The 26127-nt window shown below is 40.1% G+C and overlaps 1 protein-coding gene across 4 annotated transcripts in view; it reads right to left on the bottom strand.

The window, feature by feature from the left end:
* Positions 1-26127, bottom strand: part of mettl14 (methyltransferase like 14) — a 77990-nt gene that overhangs the window by 7132 nt on the left and 44731 nt on the right. For all 4 annotated transcript variants that reach the window (XM_041189818.1, XM_041189829.1, XM_041189839.1 and 1 more), the window contains 5 exons: positions 18344-18431; positions 16296-16386; positions 12006-12147; positions 4800-4892; positions 3840-3956 (listed from right to left, as the gene is read on the bottom strand). In XM_041189818.1, the coding sequence (XP_041045752.1) occupies positions 3840-3956; positions 4800-4892; positions 12006-12147; positions 16296-16386; positions 18344-18431 (531 nt within the window). The remainder of the gene's footprint in view (positions 1-3839; positions 3957-4799; positions 4893-12005; positions 12148-16295; positions 16387-18343; positions 18432-26127) is intronic.

Genomic DNA, 26127 nt, shown 5'->3' with positions numbered 1-26127 from the left:
AGCATCAAGTTTGCTTGGTGAGCAAATGATTCAGGGCCCTATTTACGAAGTTGCCGATAAGGCCAACGCTGAGAACCAATTTAATACTGTCAGTGAGGTTCGTGGTGTGGCACATGTGTTTGTACTGGAAGCTACATACATTAATGCACAGGGCCCAGTGCTTTGCAGACAGAAAGAACATGTACACACATTACACCTGTTTTAGCTAAACAAGATAAGTGACCGCCATTATCTGGTTCATTCCCCAGGGCAATGCCTCTACCAGAGTCCACTTGTCAGCCAATCAGCACTCTGAGATGGTATAAATTGTTGTTGTCTTGGCATTTAGTATTCTTACAAATTGTCCTGATGAATGCAAGATGAAAAGCTTTAACAAAAAATATATATTTATGCCTCAGCTAGTAATATTTTGTCTTCGTAACAATGTTAACTACACGTCCTGCTTTGTGGACATGCACTCCCAAGATCCTTTGTTCCTCTACATTTCTCAGCAGCCTACCATTTATTTTGCATTCCCTTGCCTTGTTTGCCCTCTTCAAATGGACTACCACACACTTCTCTAGATTGAATTTCATTTCTCACTTCTTGCCCACCCGACCAGTCCATTGATATCTTTCTGCAGTCTACAGCTCTCTTCCTCACTATCAACCACATGGCCAATTTCTGTATCATCTGCAAACTTCTCAATCATGTCTCCTACATTTAAATCTGTCACTGATATATACTATGAAAAGCTAGGGACCTAGCACTGAGCTCCAGGAAGCCCCACTGTAAACAGCCTTCTTGTCATAAAGACATCAACCCTCTAATACCTTTTGCCTCCTCCCACTGAGCAAACTTCCCACTTTCCTTTGGATTCCATGTTAACTTTGTGAATGTTTGATCATCATTTCTCTTTCCTCTCCACGTTCCCATGGAACATGAACTGAGAGATTTTACTCAGAAACACAAATTTTGTGCGCTCACCTCTCCTGAACAATTTCTCCTTTTTAAGCAATAAGAAAGAAATTCCACCAATGCATCTAGTTCCACTTTCAAAAGTGCATGTGCCTATAAAATACAGATCCTGGCTGTGGTTCCTAGAAATATGTACAGGGGCTTTATCTTGTCACCATATATATCAATTACTTGATTGCAATAACAGAGTGTTGTACATCCAAGTTTACAGATGGCACCAAGTGAAATGACATGGTGAATTGTGTAAACGGGAGCAGGATGTTACAAAGAGACATAGGCTAAGTGAATGAACTAAACTGTGCCAAGATGGGAGCTCAATATAGGAAGCTGTGACTCCAAACACACTGAAGAAAAAACAAATCAGAATATTTTCTTAAATGGGAAGATTGATTTAATTTCAATTAATAAATCAGAAATAAAATGCTCGTCTCAATAATGATGACCATGAAACTGCCAGATTGTTGTTAAAACTCATCTGGTTCATTAATATTCTTCAGGGGAGGGAATTTGCCATCCTTACTCAGTGTGATCTATACTCCAGATCTACAGCACTGTGGCTGACTCTTAACGGCCCTCTGAAATGGCCTAGCTAACCAGTGCTGTATCAAACCACTATAGAACAAAAAAGCACAGCTGGCACACCACATGGACCGCAGCAGTTCAAGGCAGCACCTCAACACCAACACCTCAAGGGCAATTGGGGATGAACAACAAATGCTAGCCTTGCCTGTGGTGCTCACATCCCAGGAAGCAACTAAAAATAAATTAGGCACTATGGAGAACAAAAAGGATTTAGGTGTCCAGTTACACAAACCTAGTTATGCGCTAGTGCTAAGGTACAAAGAGTAATCAAAGTGACTATTGGAATGTTGGTCTTTATCTCAAGAGACTGGAATATAAAAACGTGGATGGGGGAGGAGCTCCAAACATGGGTGGTACACAACACATGGGATTGGATAACCTTGCCTGGACAGGGCGCATGGGTGGGTAGTGTGTGAACATTGCTGGGAAGGAACGGGACAGGGAGGTGGTGAAAACTGCCGGAAAGTGGGGTGGCGGCAGAGTTGAACAATGCTGGAATGGGGATGGTGAATATTACTGTGATTGCTACTGTGCTTTGACACTCCAGCTAATTTACTTAAGAGTTACCTTATGCTTCTTAGCAGGCTTTACACCTGCTCTGAAAAAGGTCAAGGTAAATCTACAAAAAAACCTGCATTGGGATAGGGCAAACAGCCCAGGTTTCTGTGGTTCTGGCCAACTGGTCGCACTGCCCTAGGGAATTATGCAGCAATCCAGACAGGGGAAATACAGCAATCAGAAGTTTAAACTTCCTGCCTAAGTACCACACATGTGCATGCGTCCAGGGTTCCTCAGGTCCTGAGGCACTTCAGCAGCTTACATTGAGTTATTCTCCACTCCCCATACCAGAAGGTTCAGGCCATTATGTTATAAAAATTGATCGTGAAAAATTTTGCCTTAAAATAAATTAAAGCATTGATTGTAGTATAATTAGCAATAATCCAGAAAAATAGTTTCTTCATAGTAAAAAATATGGTTCTGGCACATTTATAGATATAACATTTTTACATAGGCTATGATTCTAAATCAAAATTAGTATAATTATACTTTAAATTCTATGGGTGTATCAATAAAGAATCAGTTTTTTGTGCAAAATAAACTTATGTTAATGTTCCAAGTATCAGAAGCAGAAGGAATGGCTTTGCAGATTTAAATATGTTTTTGGTTTTGTGATGTTTATGACGAAGAGATTGCTACAACATTTCACCAAGCACTGTGGTAAACAGTCAAGATTGAAGTAATATTCATCTCCACTTAGTTGCTCTTTAGGTATTCCAATATTGGTGAACTGATGCTGACCATTAAAAATATCTTATCTGCTAATAAAAATTTGCTTGCCTAACCATTGTTTTTCCTGAACAGGAGAAATCACTGCCATATTAGTCAGTCTGATGACCTTTTTGTTCAGATCATTTTGAAGCTTGATTATATCTAATAGGTTTCCGCTCAGCATACAGCATTAGCACTAAAACCAGCTGGCAGCCAACTCATTGTCTTGGGTCTTTTCCCATGCTCTTTGCAATAGTTATTATAAAAAGAGACACTTTTCTCCCTCCCTATGGTGATCTACCTATTCTCCTCTTGTACAACCCCAACTGAAATTAAAAGCCTTTCAGGAAGAGAATTGTGATTACAATTCCACATCTCAAAACTTAGAGTGACAGCACTGTTTCTTTATTAGAAATTTGCATGTTAGACTTTTTTTTGGAAAAAGCACATTTTACAATTAAACAATGATATTATTAACTGAAATTTAGTCTTGAAATGCACACCCACTCAGTAGGTTTCATGCTGGGTCAGATTTAAAAAGAAGAATTGTTACATTTGAATAGCTAATAGTTAGCTTACAAATTGAATTGAAATGCATTTTATTGAAGCACAGAGCTAGTAAACAAGGAGTTTTGAGCTATAGCAACAGGTAAGTGCAGAAGAACGTGTTTGAACTTTAGTGAAAACTTCACTGGGAAGTCACTTTCAAGGCCTTTACCATTCCTCCCACTCTGCATTTCAATTAGCACAGTAGCACAAGTGAATAACTCTATTCATAAGGCTATAAAAGAACTTCATAAAGCAAAGCAGAGAAGTGAACAATGCCTTCCATATTATCTCACACCAAAGACTGTAGGAATTGGTGAGGAATTAATTACACATTGAGCTGCAATTTTCCGCATAATTCAATTGCACAATGGAAGAAAAAACAGGTGTTTCTTTTTGGGCGACTGCATGAATCTGAGCAAGCTCAATGAAACAGTTTGGGCTTACTAAAAGATGCTGCTCCTGAGGTCAGAAAGGACACTTGCCTTTGTTCGCTGAAAGACTGCCTTTGGGTCCAGGGTTTTGGTTTTTCCCGGATTATTCTTATTTGTTTTGATCCAGCAAATATCCTCACAACGCCTGAACCCCCACTTGCGTAGGCACTAGAATAAATTAAAACAGGGCTTATAAAATCTTTAATTTGGGGCTGATTAATTGTAAACCACATACTCACCGAGTACATTCTAAATTTTTTGGTCAGGAATTTGCCAGTTTAGTAAAAAATGGACACCTTTCAAAAATTAATTTAATTGTAATGTTAGCAAATTTATAGTCATTGAATATAATTGCATTTTGATATTGATAAGATAAAGCAAAGCACAACCAGTGCTTTGAAACTAGTTTTAACAATACGAAAATAAGTAAAGCCATCTGGAAAAAATTGTTGTAAAAGTGTACAAATATGTACGAGTATTCAAAAACTATTAAGTGCAGTACAAAACAATGTTCACAACTGATAAACAGAAATCAGGGTTTACAAAAGGCAGGTATCCTTAGGGATAATAATTAAAATATACAAGCTTCTAATGAATGCTTGTATTGTTAACTGTTATTCCCTGAAGTATAAACATCAGATTTTCACACTAGGAATCCTGTCTTTTCAGGAGGACATGAGTCTACCAGCATTAATCAAAAGTTTATCATACAAAAACTGTTTTACATGTAGGCTAAATTGATGCAAAAAAATTCACATACCAGAGGACTTTTTTAAATATATGACATACTGAAAATGCAGAGTATTGTCTCCCAGATATCTCAGCACAAAGACAGAATAGCACACTGGATTAATCACGGTGAATTAGTTACTCAGCTCAAGGCTCAACATACTCCACCCACTGATGGTAAACAATTGGTCAGCAGTAAATCAGGCAAATTTATCATATGAATAGACTATTCAATAATTGAAGGAATTTTCTGGTGCAGATTGTTGTTGCATGACAACTTACTACTCTCCCAAGGTCGAGACCATCCCCAGAGCCACACCACAAAAAGACAAATGATCTTGGAGCTGCAATTTCTTCAATTTCCAGCTTCATGATCTGCAGAAGGAAAATAGGTTGATAAGAAAATGCTTTCAAATTTAAAAATTACTACTTGTAATTATTTTCTTGGATGTCATAATCCACAGCTAATTCTTTATCATTCATAAATATATTCAGTCATTATTTTCCAGGTACAGACCTTTTTGTCAATTGTTATTTTGTTGCTTTTCCATAACTTGTTCCATTTGAGGTATGATTTGTTATTGGATCATTAAGTTTAACTTGCGGCAAAGTTCATTGATGACAACAAATGAGGGCAAAGGTACCTTTGCAAGTAGTACCCAATATTGAAGTCTGATGTCTAAACAGAGATGAAGAGTTATTTCTTCTTTCAAGAGGGTAGTTAATCTGTGGAATTCTTTACCGCAGAGGGCTTTAGAGGCTGGGTCGTTAGGTACATTCAAGGCTGAGATAGACAGATTTTTAATCAGTAAGGGAATCAAGGGTTATGGGGAAAAGGCAGGAAATTGGAGTTGAGGATTATCAGATCAGCCGTGATCTCACTGAATGGCAGAGCAGACTTGATGGGCCGAATGGCCTACTTCTGCTTCTTCCATCTTATGGTCTTAAAACAGTAGGACAGGGAAATAAAAATGGACAGAGAAATTAAGGCATAACTCTGTATGTATCTACCATGTGACTCTGGGTAAGGCAGAAATAGAGAAAAGGTAGTAGTAGCTTAAATGGTTTTTAAATCTAGTTCCTCGGCATTATTTTGCTTGCTTTCTTGAAATCCATTCACTTTTTACCTTTTAGAATATCCTGTATGTCTTTGAATCATTGGATACAATGTTACAGGATTTGCACGTGTAATTGCAAAAAAACCCACCATGAACATATCTAAAAGCTGTTCAAGCTTTTTCCCCCCTCACTCCAGTTGCCATGTCTTACTACTTTTACATACATACCTTTGAAGAGCACATGGCATGCAACAGTGAGTGAGTGATAACAGAAAGAAGCAAGTCTTTATTTCTGTGTGCAAATCTTAATGACATGTTTCAGTTCATAACAGTATCATTTTGCAAAGGGCCAATTCTAATCAAAAACCTTCCCAGGTTCAAAGGATGCTACAATATGAAAACTGCACTGTGGGCCTCTACAGGACAAGGTCAAGCTTTTGTCCTGCCTGTAACCAGCATAAAAGTAGGAGCATAGCCCACATCTGTTTACCACCTGCAGCACTTTGCTTCACAAGTAGAGAATGAAATCATGATCTTTGTGCCTCTTGAGGCACAATATTCTGCCTCATTTTAAATATAGCATTATCTCCAAAGACAGTGCTCCAAAATAAACATGTTAGACCAACCTGGCAGCTTCTAATTGCCATTCCATTCAAGTAGATTAACTAGAACAGAAACAACCACTGACCAATTTAGAACTCAGCGCAATTATAATTCAAAGGTCAGAAGTCGTTGTTTCAACAGACAGTCTCTATCAAGCTGCCAGCCAGAACAGCTTTGGAAGAAGTGTGAAACAGTACTGTCCCCAAGGACTTTAAAAGTCCAACATCATGCAGTGCCAGGGAACACGTGGACACAATTATATTGAAGCTTTTGTGCACAAAGAGAAAACTGCTAGGATGAAAAAAAGAGCCAACGTTTACTAATACAAGGCAATGCAGAGTCCCCTTCAACTGAGGCTCTTGAAACAGATTGGCTCTTCAACCCATTGTGATTCTCCTGTAAAGATTTTCCTGACCTGGTCTGCAGATCCAATCCCCATAGTGAAGCCATCATGTCTTCATGGAAAAAAAGTCTGACCAAGTCAAATTTGAAGTCCAGTGCACATACTGTAGCACTTGCAAAACAACAGATGATCTAATGAGCTTATATTGTAAAACTGATAAGCTGCCTCAAGGGGAAGATTTTATTTGAACTAAACTATAATGCAATTTTGAAAGTTTTTTTTTAAGAAGTAGCTTTCTTTTCCAATGGTGGAAGAGAAGCACTCCAAATCAGGGAGAAAGTACTTGAAACTGGATGGTTATTGTGCATAATAGGCAAATTCCTCACATCTGAGGAATACAAAAGTCTTGAAGCAAGCACTTGCGTGGTTATTTTTCATGGTTGGCTGAAAGATTTATCTTAAAGCTATGTGAAGTATAAACAAATTTTCCAAATACTGTTTACAAAACTGCCATAATCATTCTGATCTTTAAGGAGAAAGATAACAAATATCTAATACAGATATCTTGCCCCCATAGTAGAAAGCACTGCCAGGTTTGCCAAATATGCTGTATAAATCTTTATATTGCAATTTTCTTAGCATTTAAAAGTTATGCAGACAAGATTGCATCTAAAAACAGAAATGCTACTTCAATATGAATTAATTAATTTGTAGCTGCAAAGTTTATTTTCAAAAGTTAAGGCAAGGCTTTTTGTAAGGAAGGTAACATGAATGCAGAACCCAACAAATTTAAATCTGGTATTTTTTTCATTCATTTTGGAGCAACCTAGTCACAGTGAACATGAAATCTGCTTTCATCCATAGCTAAATTAACTGAGATATGATTTTACTCAATAAAGATTTGATATTTACACTTTTAATGTGTAATTAACAAAATTTGTGCTGTTTTACCTTTGATAGTGCCATCAAAAACAGGTACCAGAGAAAGAGGCGGTTATTCTGCTTCATGCTTGTATTTTCATAACAAATTCTTAATTTTCCCCAATTTTTTTCAAATGCTGCCAAAAGCTAACAATCTTATCAATTTTTCTCAATTTCAGCGGCCAATAAGTGTCAATCTACATTTAGATACAAATTTGTAACCTTGCCTTTTTCCATTCCAGTAATGCAAGCCATTGATATAACCATAGGGATCAGTCATACAGCTGCCAAATGCACCAGTAGGTGTAGTATATCACAGTGTTAAGAGTATACACTGCCACATCCATGTTTTCTTTCCTCCTTAAACTCTTTGGTTTAAATCAAAGGACCAGGAAAATAAAAATTCCAATCAGGTAAGTAAAACAGTAAATGAATTATTAAGATCATTAGCAAAGAGCAGCTTTAACTGAGTGTAGATTTCACCAGTGCAGGGGAATTTTGTGATTGTGGGGATTGAGTGAGATGGGGGTAAAGTAAGCTTTTTAACATATATAAGAAATTAACAGAACTTAAAGGCCGAGTTACAGTAAAAGCCTAAAGCATCGAAGTTGAATAAATTGAACAAAATTGATTAAAAACAAAATTTAAACTATAGACAATGGAGTGATATTTCAAAACTTAAAAGCCTAATAAAATAAAATACAACAAAGATAGCCGGGCAGGTATGTGTTGCAACTGTAGCATATGGGAGCTGCTGGACACCAATGTGATCCACAACAACCACATCTACAATTAGTTGATGTTTCGCGTCCTCATGACCCTTCAACAGAACTGGAACCAGTTCTGTTGAAGGGTCATGAGGACTCGAAACATCAACTCTTTTCTTCTCCTCCGACGCTGCCAGACCTGCTGAGTTTTTCCAGGTAATTCTGTTTTTGTTTTGGATTTCCAGCATCCGCAGTTTTTTGTTTTTACATCTACAATTAAGTGTCTACAGCTCGAGGAACTTTGGTTCAGAATTGATGAGTGGAGTCCAAGCATTGGACATTGCAACGCATCAGGGAGGGAGAAGGTTACTTGGACATTTTATTCCAAGAGGCAGTCACAATCCTTAGGTTAATTGTTAATTTGGCCCATGTTCAGGGACAGGAGGATGTGACTATGTGCGAGGCAGATGTGGGGATCCAGAAAGTAGCACTGGAGGAGCCTCAGTCCTTGCACTTCTCCAACAGGTTTGAGGTTCATGCAGCCTGTGTGGACGAAAGCAGGGGCTGCAGGGAGAATGAGCAAACATATCACAGTGCCAAGGTACAGGGGGTCATTCAAGTTATGGGAGTATAAGGAAATGTAGCATTGTTAGGGGACAGTATAGTTATGAGAATTGACTCTGTTCTCTGCAGCCGAGAGCATCTCTAAGGCTGCATTAGCCTGCCCAGTCCCAGGGTTAAGGACATCTCCTCAGGTTGGAGAAGATCATGGAGGGGGAGGGAAAGATCTAGTTGTGGCCCATATAAGTGCCACCGACATAGGTGCGACTAAGGAAAAGGTTCTGTTGAGAGAGTATGAGCAGCTAGGGTCTAAATTAAAAAGCAGAATCAAAATTAATACTCACTGGGTTCCTCTCTGAGCCACAAATAAATTGGAAGAGAGTAAATAAGGTCAGAGATTTTAATGCATGGCTCAAAGATGCATGGGAGAAATGGGTTTCAATTCACGGGGCACTAGCACCAGTACTCAGGAAAATAGGGCTGTTCTGCTGGGGCAGGCTTCACTTGAATTGTGTTGGGACCAGTGTTCTGATGAATCGAATAACTAGGGTTATAAATAGGGCTTTGCACTAAATAATGGAGGGGACGGTCAAGTGTGAGGAAATTTAGAAAGTTACAAAGAGTAAGGTCTAGACAAAAGTACAGGGTAGCAACATAGGCAATGATAACCAGAAGAGACAAACCGCACAAATATAAGAGTGCACCAAAAAACAGTCAGAGTAGGGGAAAATGGTAAAACAAAATTAAAGGCTCTTTCTCGGAATGCACACTGCATTCGAAACAGATACTTGAGCTGATAGCACAAAAAGAAATAAATGGGTACGAACAGATAGTCATTACAGAAACATGATTACAAGTAACCAAGACGGGGAATATTCAGGGGTACTTGGCTTTCTGAAGAATAGGTAGAAAGTGGAAGGAGTTGGGGTAGTTCTGTTAATGAAGGATGAGATCAATGCACTAGTGAGAAATGACTGCAGCTTGCAGGATTAGGATGTAGAATCAGCTTGGGCGGAGATAAAAAATGGCAAGGGAAAGATATCACTGGTGGTAATAGTCTACATGATGGTGTAGCTTAATGGTAGCTACACTGTAGGACAGAGTATAAAATCAAGAACTAATGGGAGCTTATAAGAAAGATACTGCAATAATCCTGGGTGACTTTAATTTTCATATAGGTTGGACAAATCAATGTGGCAGAAGTGCACTGAAGACAAGTTCATAGAGTATATTCGGAACAATTTCTTATCACAACTGGGAACCAACTGGGGAACAGGCTATTTTAGATCTTATAATGCGTAATGAGACAGAATTGAGTAATTATCTCAAAGTAAAGGAGCCTCTAGTGACCATAACACGACGAATTTCACTTACAATTTAAGGACAAGAATCTGTTCTGAAACCAAGGCCTTCAATGAATGCAGAGGCTTCTGGGTGTAGAGAGAGGTCCGAGGGGAAGGCCTGCCTCTGTGCTCGGGCACCATGTCAAGGTTTAAAAAAAAATCCATAACTTCCGAGCTCCAGGGCGTTGCATCTGGGGGTCTCCCCCGACCCACCCACAGGAGTTCCCAGTTAAGGACTGCACGGCAATTGCCTGGAAAGTGCAAACTTCCCATGAGCAATTGCCCTGTACTAGGAACCATCCGAAAATTGAGATTTAAATTGCAAACTTTGGATGGTTCCAATTGCATTACATCAATAGTTACCCCAAAAAATTTAGAACTATTATGCAGAGTCAAGGGACTCTGCACGGGTCTCCCCTCACACTCCCAAACCTCCAGGGACTACACCCACCTTCCCCCATCCCCCCCACCATCATGAGTCTTCTCAACTCCCCCCGTGAGACTCCCCCACCCTCTCGCCCCACAACCCCCGCTGCAGGACTCCCCCATGCCCTGCCGCACCCTTCCACATGAGACTCCCCCACCAAGACTCTCCAACCTCCCCAAAGGGGAGAATCAAGCATGACTGGAAACAACTGCCTGTGAAATGCACCTGCACAAATCTTAGCCCTTCCCATTCCCACCACCGCGAAATGGTAGGTACTCTGTTTGGGGGTGGGATTTCCAGGTTTTGGCCTCCTCTGCTATTTTCACAATGAAGAAGAGGTTCTCTGACATTGCAGATTCTTTGACCTAGATTTTCGCAAAGGGATGCAAAAATTTGGCAGATGAAAAATAATGTGGAAAAAATGAAGTTATGCACTTGGAGAGAAACTGCAGAATGCTGCAGTAGAGGGACTTGAGTGTCCTGGTATATGAAGCACAAAAAGTTGGCATGCAGCTACAGTAAGTAATTAGGAAGGCAATTGGAATGTTAAACTTTTATTGCAAGATAGACGGAGTGTAGATGTAAAAAAGCCTTGCTACAACTATACAGGATGTTGTTGAGGCCACACCTAGAGAATTGCATACAGTTTGGTCTCCTTACTTAAGGAGGGGTGTACTTGAGTTGGACGGAGTTCAGAGAAGGCTCACTAGGTTGAGTCCTGGGATGAAGGGATAGTCTTATGAGGAAAGACTGGGCAGGCTGGGCCAATACTCATTGCAGTTTAGAAGAATGAGAGGTGATCCTATCGAAACCTAAGAATCTAAGGGGGCTTGACAGGGTAGATGCTACCCATTGTTTGAAGAATCTAGAACAAGGAGGCATAATTTTATAAGGGGCTGCCAATTTAAGGCTAAGCTGAAGAAGAATTTCTTCTCTGAGGGTTGTGAATCCTTGGAATTCTGTACCCCAAAGAGTTATGGAAGCAGAGTCATTGAATATATTCAAAGCTGAGATAGATTCTTGAACTATACGAGGGCCAAGGGTTATGGGGAGCAGACATGAAAGTTGAGCTGAAGCCAAATTCAGATCAGCAACAGTCTTGTTGAAAGATGAAGAAAGCTCCCATTTATTACGCTCTTTTAAAAGAAATTTGACTATTTCCTATTTATGCTTCTTTTTGACTCCCACTTATACCAAGCTTTGAAATTAGTCAGTTACTCCCTCCCATCTGATTTTGTTATACTAAAGTGTTGTTCAAGTAAATCACTCCTCAATAACATTTACCTTTTAAATAACATAATCACACTTGGTAAACACAAATTCAAATTTACTGAAGAACAAATCCTTACCTGCATCTTAATGCTTTGAAATAATTTGATCTCCAATTAATTAACTGCAAGTTAACAATTGAGAATATAGAACTTTATTTGAAAGAAAGGTGACATTTACAGACAAAACATAACCTTTTGTAGAATGTTCATAACAAAATAAAATGAAGTATTGTCAACAAATGTACACAACTCACATCATCCCACGTCCAACACTTCTCAACAGCTGTTACCCCAGTTTCTCTGTAGTATTCTTCCAAGGGTGGCTCCACCAAAATAACATCAAACTTGCAGTTCAAGTCTCTAATATCAAATGTCTCGAGATCAGCTGGTAAATACCTTGTTACAGAAGAAATTGTAAAGTTAATTGTAATTAAATTTTATGAATATCTGCTGCTGGTTCTGTATTCTCAGTTGTTAACATATTCAGTACGAGTACATAGTCAGGAATTTGGTGCTGACTATTATGGTGCATGGGATTTTCTGTGCAAATGTGCTGCCAGGAGCACATATTTGTAAGGTCTACCTTTTAGTCTCAAACCTTCAGATAGGTTATCAATCAAAAAGGCAAATGTGTGACAACAAAACGATACTTTTGCAGTGAACAGTTAAAATAAAAACAAGAACACAGGACTGGAGTTTGTGGTCAACAGTGAGGCATCAGTTTGAATCTCATGACAAGTCAAGGGGATTTCCAGATGTTCAGCAGCAGTGATGTCATCAAGCAGGGTAAGCAGCCAATCACACTGAAGCATTTTCACAGACAGCAAACCAGGAAGTAAAATGCATCAATTATCCCTCGCTTTAAAATTTTAAATGTAGTAACATAAATGATTAGAACATTGTTCAGAAATAGAGATAGTTTAAATAAGTTATATTTGTATTTGTGGGTGTTAGGAATGAGTTTCAACTTTAAAGTTTATGTTTGATTTGTATTTCTGTATGTGTGTGTTAAGAAAGGTCAAATTGAGTTTTAGTTTCTCTTTAAAAAGTGCCTGCATTTCTAATGAGAGTTTTATGACTGTGACAGCTAAGTTAAACAAACAACAATAGAAAAACCGGGCTGTTGCCTAGCTACAGGGGCCCAGGGAGGCAGGTCCCTCCCACAGACACACAGAATAACTAAACAAACATCAGTTTTGAGTTCAGTTTTGAAGACAGCTGCCAAACAGAAGCCACCCAGAAGGGACAGATAACCACTCCCAACCTAAAATTGGTTGAAAGCAGCTGCCAGAGAGAGACTGGAGCAAAAGGGACAGACAGCAAGGCCCGAGCTACAGAAAAGACCCCAAAACCCAGGGCACTAGATCAAGAGAAAGTCCCAAGATCTTCTAGTCAAAGGAGGGACAGGAACCTGGAAAAAGGTCCTGTTAATGAAGTTATCATGTAGAGATATTAATGTCTATAATGTTATTCAAGATTTTTTTTTTAAATAGAGTTCTAGTGGGGTCTGTCTATGTGTGTGTGTGTGTCTTCACTGGATTAAAACCAGCCAGTCTGGGTGCTTTGATGTATAGCAGTTTTGAGATGGTAATTAGATAAACATAAGGAGGGTAGAAGATAAAGTGTAAATTTGCATTTGTTAAAAGAAACCATTCAAGACTGCAGATGAAATCTTACACGTAGCTAGAAGACGCCAAGCAATGTGTTTATTTTTTCAGCTTACTAAAGAAATTGGTGGGATGAAAGGACGTTATCGTTAGAAGAGGTAAAGTTCAAAGCCTAGTGATACAGTGGAAAATTTACATTCAAACAGAAAGACATGCATAAAGGAGAAAAGAGAGTGTGTGTAAGGAAAAGATATTTTAAGATCCAACAAGTGTAAGACGCCTCCAGCCTGTAAGCCCCAAGCCTGTCTGCAAGGACCGGGGCTGAAAGAAACTAATTTTGAATGTGACTGTCCAGGATGTGCTCTGCCAGATGTCTATTTAAATCTATGAGACTTACTGTTGCCTTACCAGGGGTGTAATGGAGAGTCAGATTAAATAGGGGATGTTTGTAGTTATTATAGTAGTAATTTTGCAGGTGTATATGTTTACAATATTTCTTGTATTAATAAGTGTTTAATTTAGTTTTATAAAAACCTCTTGAGACTCGGTGGTCTTTTTATTACTGAATTCAAACCCTGCATCTTGAAACATACAAATTGCAAAAATAGGTTATGACAGTTGTTTTAAGTTTCCCTCTGGGATTTAAGCAGCTTTTAACTTTATTATGACGCAGCCGAAGCTAAGGGTGAGGGGCAGAGAGAAAGGCTCCAAGCTTCAGATTTAAAGGGACAAAAGCTGCAGAAAACCGATTTAAGGTGAGAAGAGATTGCAAGAGGTAAGAAGGTCCAAAGAGGCAGCTGAAGGTTTGTAACTCTTTGCTATGGGCATGTGAAGCAGTGGTGCACTGTTGACAGCTGAGTCAGAGACAGAGAGTACATCAAAGACAGCTTGAATACATGTGGCAACCCAGGGGACAGGAACATCGGAAAGAGAGTTTGAAACCCTGGAGGTGAATCTTTGCCGAAGATGCCTGAGAGAAAGCGTTGGTTTGAGGGAAGATTCCAAAGCGAGTTCTTGGAAAGTGGAGATTGGAAACCCTAATGTAAAAGACAAAGTTCAGTGAGACTGATAGACTCATGGTGTGACAATAGTCTGGGGGAGAGTTGAAGAGAGATCCATAGTATCTGGTTGAGGTGATATATGTCACTCGGTTTCAGAATGTGGTGTGCCTGACCACAGGTCACCAATTGGTTTACATGGAATGTGTACTTACTGTGGACATTAGAGTATAAGATAGCTTTCGTAACTTGTGTTATCTTTACAAATCTGTATGTATCTGCGAAGGTACATTTGTGGGTGAAGGAGTATTGTAATATAGTTCATCTTTTCTTCTTTAAAATATGTTTTATTCTTTTGTGAAATGTTCATTAATTGACTCTGGTAACTCTTTAAGTAGCTACTCTCCACATATTTAAACAAACAAAGTTAGGATCTATCAAGCAGGGTTCCACTTTGATATCAGGCTTGTCCATGGGTAACCTCAGCTGAGATCATAACAACATATACATGGGATTAAGGTGGAGGCTAAAATATCAAATAAACCTTGTTAGAAATATTTTTAAATATGTGGAATTTATCATAATAAAGAAATTTGACATTCCGCAAATGTAAAATTACTTTTTCAGATCCCATGATGCTGTTTACCCAACCATGAACTTAGCACATGGCTAAAAATCCAGTTGCACCTCAATCCACAAGGTGTGATTTTTTTAAAGGATTTTTGTAGCAAGATTAATAACGTAACAGTGGAAATTTGTTAGTTCAATGATCTCTCATTGATTGCACTCTTTAGGGGTTAGGAGTACAGGTGCCCCTTTGGAGAATCACTGATGTCAGCTTCTGGATTTACACATTTAACTGTATGTGTGCTAACATCAGAATTTGCTGTCATTTTCAGAAGAGTAATGGTGGTGAACGCTGGCAGGTTCACCATTTCTATCGCAAAATCCAGGACATTATATAAAAAAAAAATCTGTCCAAGTAAGCATCAACCTGAGTTTAGTTTTTGTACTCTGCCCTCAGAATCAGAAGGTAGGGCATTAGAGTCCTAATCTCTGATTTAAAGACATAATCTAGGCTGATACTGAAGTGTAGTATCAAGAAAGTGTTACACGATCAAGTTGTCATCTTTCAGGTGAGCTGCCTGCTCATGTGGAAATACAAGATCTCACTGTACTATCCCAGAAAGAACAAGAGTACCAGAAATATTTAGCTTTCAGCCAAAAACAGATAAACTGACCAATTATCTTATTGCTGTTTATGGGACCTTGCTGTACACAATTAGATTGCCATATACGTCTACAGAACAAGAGAACACATTTTAAAAACAATTGTTTGCAAAGCGCTTTGAGACATCCTAGAGATAACCAAGGAGCTTTATAAATAAAGTTTTTTATTCTTTTAACAAACCAAAACACACAAACCAAAGTAACAAATATAATTGAAAAACAGTAGTCTGAAGGAAGAATTACTTCATATATAAGCTCTTTCCATTCCCCAAAATATTTGAACTTGCTTTTACGCTTGAGTTGCAAAAGATAATCACAGGGATGGCCCATCATATAGCATCTAACATAGAGGGCAGAAGAAAAAGAGAAGGGATAAGGTAAAAAAAAATTTCCATTTCAAAAACCTACTCCACAGCAACAGTTACTGTAGTTTTTGTTTTTGAGTGAATGGGCAATTCCTTTTAAGTGCAAGGACCTTTTAATTTTTTTTCCATGCAGTTGCACGTGTAGTAATTTGAGAGCTCATAGGGACTTTCAGGTTGCTGTGCAGTTTAACAGCTTAGAGGCAACGTTATTCCACAATAATGTTCTTATTTAAGTCTAAATTGGTAACACTTCATATACTACTTCATATTTAATACATGATTTTTCCTGCATCTGCATTTTATATAAAATCAATCTAAGAAGAATTCCACAAGAAAGCACTCACATGGGGGGAGTGTTAGTTTGGGAGATTAGGTCGTCCTTCAGTCTGATCAGTTCACGGAGTTTAGGATATTCTTCAAATCTGTCAGCCAGGCCTGTATTTTTATAAAGAAATCAAATTTACATTTAGAAAGTAGATTTAGATCATGCGGAAATTTGTACCAATGAATTGCGGCTGCTGGTGTTCTAAAAATCTGGAAAAATACACATCTCAAATTTAATATCAAGTTCATTTCATAAAACTGAAAGAGTGTCTAGTTGAATTGTGCATTTCCAGTTGAGATGACACAATCCAAATGCTGATGGACATCTTGGCTCATTCCTGTTCCTAACAGTGTTCATGCAACAAATGTGTGTTTTCAATTGGTGTTCTCTCATAATCCAATATTCCCAAAAAATCCTGTCTTTCACACGGATCACCGTTTGGAAAATCAGAGTGTTCAGCTCAGTGTGTTCTGTCCATGTGGATGGAACATCATAGTTGAGCATTTATGCTGAATTCCCTGCTAGTGCTACTATCTGCTTATAACACTAAATCACCCTTCTACCATTTTAGATGGTCCTAGTACCTGCACCTCAGCAGCAATTTATGCAAGTCCAAATTTATTGACAAGGAAAAAAGCCGTTTTCAAAAACAGCAGCCTGTAGTTGGAAAACGTGGTTCATCATCAGCTTGAAATCTGAAACGATATGACTCCTTAAACTGCTGCATCAAGTACTTAACCCAAGACTTTTTCGAATTGTGACTGCTGATCGTAATAAGTTTGCATTTCTCAATTGGGTATCTAGAGCATTCAAAGTTTATTGTTTGTTCTGACACATATCTCCAAATTATGACAGCCTATCTTTCATATTGCAAATCAGAACTTTGTAGTGTAGGCTAAAATGATTTCTATTAACAATTTTCAACATTTTACAAAAAAAAACTGTACAATTTTACAACAAAATCTGTAAAATCCAAGTGGAACACAGTTTAGTGTCACTAAAATATTCCATCGAATACAACTTTTCAATCATTTTCTAATTGTAGACAATAAGGACATTCTTTTAGAGCAACATGGTGGCATAATTTATACTCTCAGAATGACTGCAGTTCTCCATGACTAACCTTATCCACAAGAACATATTGGGCAGGATTCTTGCTATTCAGGTGGGTAAACTGACTTGGTAGACCTGCCTCGGTTTATAGAACCACATTAGAGCCAATTTTTGCGCTGGGTAGGTGGGGCTACAATTGAGTCGAGCTCACTCATCCCAGAAGCAGATCCGGGGTGGCCATAGGGCTGGGCGAGTGACAAACCAGGCTGGTTCCAAGGCACGACTCAGTTCTCTGGGGCTTCGTCCCAGTTGTTTTAGGTGCTGTTAGAAGCTAGAGGGCCTAACAATCTAATATGGCACTCATTCCTATGCACTTGATAGTGAAAAAAGCACCCATTCTTGAAACCCATTCAAAACTTTTAAATCTCAAGTGACTAATCTCTCATAAAAACAAACACTTCTATTCAGATCCCACAGCAAAGTCAGCTAATCCTTTATTAGAACTCTACTTAAACTGCATGACCAAATGATGTTTCTTTCTAACCTACACCAGATAGCCTGTCAATCAAAGGAGTTCAGCTGAATTTTTAAAAAACTCTCACCAACCGGCTCAGCCTGTTTTTTTAATGTTTAAAGAGCGGGGGATTTAAAAAGCTACAGTTTATGACACATAAACAGACCTTATCCGCCCTTCAAGAGTTTTTACATCCACTGCATAAATTTGAGACTCCCAAACTGCAGATTAAGGGCCTGGACCAGCCAAAACAGCGTTTGTTTCAACTTAGCACAGAGTTCAACTGGCCCTGCTAAGTTTGGTGTTAGCTCCTCTGAGAATCACACACCTCCCCATTCCTGGCCAAAAACTGGATCTGTCGGCAACGGGGGCAGGACTTCCACATCTGGGTCCCACACACCATTTTTAAAGATCTGCAGAGTTTTCCTGATTCCACGAAAACCTGCCCTATTATTTCCATTTGCAGCCATGCAAACACTATGGTTATTGCTTTAACTTACCAACATCACGAATAAAGTTTTGGGGCCGATGACCTGTGTCCACAAAATGCTGGCAGTAGTCATTATGTGGGTTGAGGCTTTGTGTACCCTGGTAGAGAAATGAACAAATTAAATAAATGCTACCTTAGCAAAAATCTTTCAGTAAAACAACAAACTTAAGTAAAACTGATATGAAAAGGGTGTTCAGGTCAAAAATCAACATAAAAATACTGTAGTTAGCTTTCTGCACTCTGAGTATACACAGTGCTCTGACTAGTTCTGTTTATTCAAAATATACTATACTGATCTTCTGAATGAGGCAATTTTCAAATACTTGTATCTTTAATATTTCTTCAAACTGCTTCTTAAAAGGAAAATATCAGCAATTAGACTATTGTCATGAAATATCTCAGAAAGTACATAGTGTATAGGCCATATATCTACCATAAGTAATAATTATTCAAAGCAAACAGGCAGGTCTGCCAACCAGATAAACAATATCCAACTAAATACCTTCATTGCCACATAAATAGTATATCTTAACAGCTCACAACAGGTCAGCAAATATTAATAAAAGCAAGATTCACAAATCTTCAATTCAGACATTGCAGCATAGACTGTACAAATAAATCACACTTCAAAATCCAATTTTCTTTTTTTCCTTTCTGCTACCCCACCCCAGTTGCTCCCCAATCATAGGTTAGCAGCAGCTATCATTTGAATGGATAAATAGGGTCCATTGCTTGTTAATGGCTGTGTAATTAAAGAGAATATTTGCTACGTAGCAAGCAACGTTCTGTAGTGTGTGACTGATGAGAACATGGCTGCTAATACTTTAATGTCATTGTTTGCATTTGAAGGGATAAGAAAAAGGAATAACTTGTATTTATATAGAACTTTTCACACCTCCAGAAGAATTTTCACAATCAACACGTTACTTTTGAAGTATGGTTGCTGTTTTGCAGGTAGTCAATTTGCATACAGTAGGATCTCACCAATAATAATGATATGAAATAATCTGTTTTTAGTGATATTGGTTGAGGGATATACTTTGAAGGAGATACTGTGAAAATAACCTGTTCATCAATGACTGCTGTGGAATCTCTTACATCCACCAGCACGCAGAGATGGTGTCTTGGTTTTCATTTAAAACAGTCTGAAGTCTACCACTCATGTGCCAGCCTAGAGTATTTGCTCAAGTCGCTGGAGTGAGATTTAAATGGATGATTTTCTGAATTAGGGTTGAGAATGCTACCACTGTTCCAAGGCTGAAACCATTAAGCTGTAAAAACAGTTTTATAATTTTTCAAGTGTTACATGGTTCTAAGATACTAATTAATATCATAAAATGCTTTCAGGAGCAAGAGTTTTCTTTTTTTGTATTCTTGCATGTTTAATTAATCTGTTTTTCAGTCAAGGTAGAAAATCAATCACACAAACTGAGGCCACATTTTAAGCTTTTCCCTCTGAGTACTAAAAGTCCTATGACTTATGTACACATTTTTCTGCATTTCCATATCATTCAAGAGAAAATTAACAGAAAGTTCTTCTTTCCATTGGATTTTGAGTTTGTAAAATATATTCTTCATCACTGCCTTTACCTTTCACAAATTTTCCTGGTTCATATTGCAGAGGACATTTTTAAGAATCTGACTGATAAGTTAGCCTAACACATCTGAAATGGCAAGCAGCTCAGTATCAATCTTAAATGCCTTCAGTTCTGTATTACTCAAAATGGCAATTAGCGATGGGCAATCAATGCTGGCTGAGTGAGTGATACACACATCCCGTGAATGAATAAATTTAAAAAAGCAATGCATTTTATTATTGACGGATTCAAGTGATATTGTTGTAGATTGCCATATGTGTAAATACCTACATCAGGTATGGTTACTGGACTAGCGATCCAGAGGCCTGAATGAATAACCTGGAGACACGAGCTCAAAATCACAATGACAGTTGCAGAATTTAAATTCAGTTAAATGTGGAATAAAAGGCTAGTGGCATTCATGTGACCACAAACCTACTGGATTTGTAAAAACTCCTATGGATCACCAGCGTCCTTTAGGTCAACTCTGACCACTTCAGTTTTCACTCACATGTCCCTTCTACCACCCAAACCTAACTCCTTCTCGTACTCAAATCTATTCTAGTTTACTTACAATTACACTTTTAAAATTCCAACTGTCTTGCCTTTGGCCCTCATAAGAGCATAAGAAATCAGAGCAGGAATAGACCATACAGCCCATCGAGCCTCCTCTGCCATTAATATTATCATGGATGATCTTCAGATTCAACTTCTCTTTCCTGCCTGCTTCCCATGTCCCTTGATTCCCTGAGATGACAAAAATCTATTTCAGACACAAATATATTCAACAATGGAGCATCCACAATCCTCCAGGGTAAAGAGCATTCCAAAGATTCACAACCCTTTGGTGAAGAAATGTGTCATCTGTGACCTAAATGATCAGCCCTTTCGCGTGAGACTGTGCCCACGTATTCTAAATTCCCCAGCCAGAGGAAACACCCTCTGTGTCTACCCTGCCAAATCCTTTCAGAATCTTGCATGTTTCAATGAGATCACATCTTATTCTTCTAAACCCCAGAGAATATGGACCTAATTTACTCAGCCTCTCAAAGGGCAATCCTCTCATCCCAAGGAGCAGTCAAATGAACCTTTGGCATAATACTCCAATGGAAGAATATCCTTCCTCAAACAGAGACCAAAACTGCACACTGTACTCCAATTGTGGTCTCAGCAAAACCCCATACAACTGTAGTAAGATTTTTTTATTCTCGTATTCCAATTCCCTTTGCTATAAAGGCCAACATGCCAATTGCCTTCCTAATTGCATGTTACAGGTACACCCTAGTCCCTCTGAACATCAACATTTACAATTTTACACCTTTTACAAATATTCTGCTGTCTATTCTTATGACCAAAAATAATAACCTCACACTTACTCACCGTACACTCCATCTGCCCACTCACTTAATCTGTCTATATCTCTTTGCCATTTCACTGTGACCACCTTACAGTATGCATTCCCACCTAGCTTTATATCATCAGCAAACATAGACACATTAATTGATGGGCGGAATCATCCCAGATTTGCAATAAGTGCAGTAGCAGTTTGGAAATAGGATGTTTTACCTGCTGGCCACAATGGCGGGTGTTGATGCCATATCATCCCATTCACGCCTCATTAATTACACATTCCCAGGAAACATGCCAGGTTGCTGGTGGGACGTCCTCTCATTCGCCTACCCTGCTGTCACATCAGGCTTTCAGTAAATCGGCTACCATGTTTAAAGGCTGCCCCTACAAAAACCTAGCACTCTTCAAGGGATGGGAACTGATGGCTACCAAAGGGTGGAAACATGCTGCCTCCAGATTTAGCGACGCCTCCCTGAAGCGTCTACTGGACGCAGTGGAGGCCACTTCCACCCCCGCTCTGGGCGAAGGTTGGCAAGCAAGGTTACCAATCCAGCATGGGAGGTGGTGGCACACCGTGCAAAAGAAAACAGCCACCCCAGTGAAAGAAGAGGATGAATGGTCTCATCCGATCCGGCAGGCTAAGTCACTCTTCGCGTCACTCTCAACACACACTCACAAACCCATCACACACCCACAGGGATCTCATACCTCTAGGGACAACACCGCTCACTCTCAAACATAGCCTCACATCTCCATCAGGCTCGTATCCTCTGGAGCTCATGTCCTCACTCCGTCCATGGCTCCACTCACCACACAAACATTCCATGCAGTGCCTTGTCCCCTGCTCACAATCTCCGTCAGTTTTCATGCAGGAGAAGCTGGCTCACAACAGCAGGGAGAAGTTCCAGACTGTGGGTGGAGTAGCCTACCTTAGGCCCCTCAATCATGTTGAAAATCGTGCCATCGTGCTGACTGATGAGGACGGCTGGCAGTGAAAACCCACATGAGGAACCTGCATGACATCATCCCTCTCTCAGCACAACTAAGTGCTCTCTCTCCTGCTTTTGACTCTGCTGCCATAATTATATCTACCTTGGTTCACAGGGAGCTCTGCCAAACCACTGACACCCTCAGCTAGCCAGTACCGCAGCTCCATCCAGGTCCTCACCTCCAGTCAAGAAGATACCTCTTCCATTGAACAACTGGAAATAAACAGCCCAGAAGACCCGTCACATCGCTTACCCATACCCTCCACCAGCACAGAGACACAAACCTTGGTGGGACCTAGATCTAGAGCAATCAGGTGGTCACTGCACAGATGCGTGTCCGCAACAGGAGGAGGCAGCTTCAGCCGAGTTCCCCGGCATTCAGGACTACTGGGGAAGAGGCACCTGTGAGGTTAGAGTCAGATGACGAGCTTCTGGATTCGGTCTTCAAACCCATCATGGAGAATCAACAGAAGGAGGGGGAACATTGTGCAGAGCTGTTGGAAGCCCTCAACAGAGTGGCATGCAAGTTGGGGGAGTGCGTCCACCTGCTCTCTGATGAAATGGTACGAGCAGAGACCTGCACTCCATCACAGTAGCCATGGACGAATTCCTGCAATGACAATGTGAGAAGGAAACAGGGCACCCTGACGTCCCATCAGGTGTTCCTTCCCCTCAAAGAGTCAGGCCAGGGCCCTCGGGCACCTGAAGGGAGGAGCAGCAGCAGCTGGACACCCCTGGGTCACTCACTCAGCAATCTCAGAGGCTGTCCTCTCCCTGAGTCCCCTTTGCCTGTGAACCCCTCAATCTCATCCTCTGTCACTGCAGAGGGAGCAGCTGGCCCAAAAGAGGATAGCCAAAGCAAGCCAGGGCCTCAGCGCTCCAGAGGACCCACACCAAAGTCATCAGAGACAACAGGGGCCAACGATTATACAGGCTTCCTCCACCTCTGCTGCAGATTTCAGGGCATCATCTAGAAGAAGTGATAGGCCTAGAAAAGTTAATAATTTCTGATCACAAGTGGTAGCGCAGGTAAGCACATTTTGTCAATTTATAAACTTGAAAATACATTCACTTTCACTGAATAATATGTAATGGAGTCTTTCAGCTTCATTTAGGCTTTGCGAATCCTTCCACTGCATCCCCCACTATGCTCCCCCCCCCACCCCCCCTCCAACCCCCGACCCACCAGCGGTTCAGCTGCATGCAGCCGGCCCATAATTGATCAAGTGACTCTGGAGGGAGGGGCGAGTGTGTGGCAGGGCCTTTTGGAGTCAGTGCAAGCATTTTCCCACACTTGCAGATTCTTCCTCTAACACACTCATTTCAAAAGAGGTGATGCAGGCTCTACATGGCTCTCCAGCCAGTTGGCGATACCCATGACATCTCCATTAAATACTACCCAAGGAGTCATCTGAAATTTATTCATTGGAATAGGAGAAGTTATTTGGGTCAGCAGTGACAATTATGTTGTGAAGTGTGTTGTCAGATTACAGCCACAAATTTTTAAAAAAGCATGGAGAGCGGGGAGGCCGCATGCATCTTAAAATAAGAGTGGGGAGGCCGCATCTTAAAATAAGAGGGGGGAGGCCGCATTTTAGAAAAAGAGCAGGCAGGCCGCATTTTTAAAAAAGAGCATGGCGACCACATTTAAAAAGAGAGGGGAAAGTTAAGTTAGACCAGCGGCGGAGTGACGTCACGAACCACAACGTGACACAAGTGCAAGGAAAGCAGCTGATTGGAGGGTAGGATTGGTGAGTATTTCTATTCTTTAAAGTAAAAGTAAGGTCTTTAGTTAGTGTTTAGGTCTTTTTTCCTCTCTTTTTCTTAAAAATAGCTTGTTAAGAAGATTGATATTGGTGTAAAAAAATAATTACAATAAAGTGTAAAGAGCGGGGATACTAGAATAATTAATTAATAAATTAAGTAAATTATGATAGCAATGGCAGGACAGATGATGTGTTGCTGCTGCTGCTGCAGCATGTGGGAGCTGCTTGACACCAGCGTGATCCAGAGCCAACGCATCTACAGGAAGTGTCTGCAGCTCGAGGAACTTCAGATCCGAGTTGAGGAGCCGCAGCCCGAGTTGCAGACATTGCGCCACATCAGAGAGGAGGAAAGTTACCTGAGCACTTCGCTCCAGGAGGCGGTCATACCCCTCAGGGTTAGGTAATTCAAATTTGGTCTGTGATCAGGGACAGGAGGGTGTGACTGCAGGTGAGGCAGGTATGGGGACCCCAGAGGGTAGTGTTCAAGGACCCTAGGCCCCTGCAATTGTCCCAACAGTTACAAGGTTCTTACAAGCTGTGTGGATGAGAGCGGGGACTACAGGGAGGATAAGTGAACTGACCACAGCACCGTTGTATAGAGAGACATTCAAGTGGGGGGATGAAATAGGAACTTAGTAGTGGTAGGGGACAGTACAATTAGGGGATAGATACTGTTCTCTGCACACATAAGCATGAGTCCCAAAGGCTGTGTTGCCTGCCTGGTGCCAGGGTTAAGGACATCTCCTCAGAGCTGCAAAGGAACTTGGGAGTGAGAGGGGAGGGATCCAGTTGTCGTTGTCCATGGTGGTACCAACAACATTGATAGGACTAGAAAGGAAGTTCTGCTTAAAGAATTTGAATAGTTAGGTGCTAAATTAAAAAGCAGAGCCTCAAAGGTATTTCTACTTGAGCCACGGGCAAACTGGAACAGGGTAAATAAAGTCAAGGAGTTAAATAAGTAGCTCAAAGATTGATGTGGGAGGAATGAGTTTCAGTTCATGGGGCACTGGCACCAGTGCTGGGGTAGAAGGCAGCTGTTCCGGTGGGATGGGCTTCACTTGAACCGTACCAGGCACAGTGTCCTGGCGAATCGAATAACTACGGCTGTAGATAGGGCTTTATACTAAATAGGGAGGGAGAGGGTTCTGGAGAAAGGGTACATTGGCTCACAAAGCAAAAGGATATTGCAGCATTGCAGGGCAGCTATTTAGGTAATAATACCCAGAGTGTGACAGGAAGGGACAGAGTGTACAAACATTTAAAAAAAAGCAGCAAATATGGTCAAAGAGGGGAAAAAATAATAAAAAGGCAAAATTAATGGTTCTTTACTTAAATGCACGTAGTATTCGGAACAAAATAAATGAATTAATGGCACAAATAGAGGTTAATGGGTATGATCTTATAGCCATTATGGAGACATGGTTACAAGGAGATCAAAGCTGGGAACTAAATATTCAGCAGTGTGTGACTTTTCGAAAGGACAGGCAGTAAAGAAAGGGTAGTGGGGTAGCTTTGTTAGTATGAGACAGAGTAAGTATGATAACAAGAAATGATTTTGAATCATTTCTTTTAGATGTAGAATCCATATGGGTGGAGGTAATAAATAACAAGGGGAGGAAACACTGGTGGGAGTAGTCTGTAGGCCCCCTAACAGTGGCTATAGTACAGGACAGAGAATAAATCAGGAGATAATGAGGCCGTGTAAAAAAAAAAGCAGTACATTAACCATGGGTGACTGTAATCTTCATGTAGATTGGGAAAATCAAATTGGCAGAGGTAGACACAAGCGAGAATTCATAGAGTCCATTCGGGACAGTTTCCAGAACAGTATATTGCGGATCCAACCAGGGATCAGGCTATTTTGGATCTGGTAATGTATAATGAGGCAGGCTTAATAAATGATCTCAAAGCAAAAGATCCTCTAGGAAACAGTGACCATGACATGGTAGAGTTTAGCATTCAGTTGGAGAGTGAGAAACTTGGGTTGGAAACAACTGTGCTAAATTTAAATAAGGGTAATTACAAAGGAATGAGGGCAGAGTTGGCTGGAGTGGACTGGGAAAGGAGTTTAGCAGAAAAGATGGTTGTTGAACAATGGCAGACTTTTAAGAA

This window comes from Carcharodon carcharias, chromosome 1 (genome assembly GCF_017639515.1).
Source record: "Carcharodon carcharias isolate sCarCar2 chromosome 1, sCarCar2.pri, whole genome shotgun sequence".
Classification (NCBI taxonomy): domain Eukaryota; kingdom Metazoa; phylum Chordata; class Chondrichthyes; order Lamniformes; family Lamnidae; genus Carcharodon; species Carcharodon carcharias.
This window is presented reverse-complemented; position numbering and strand designations above follow the sequence as displayed.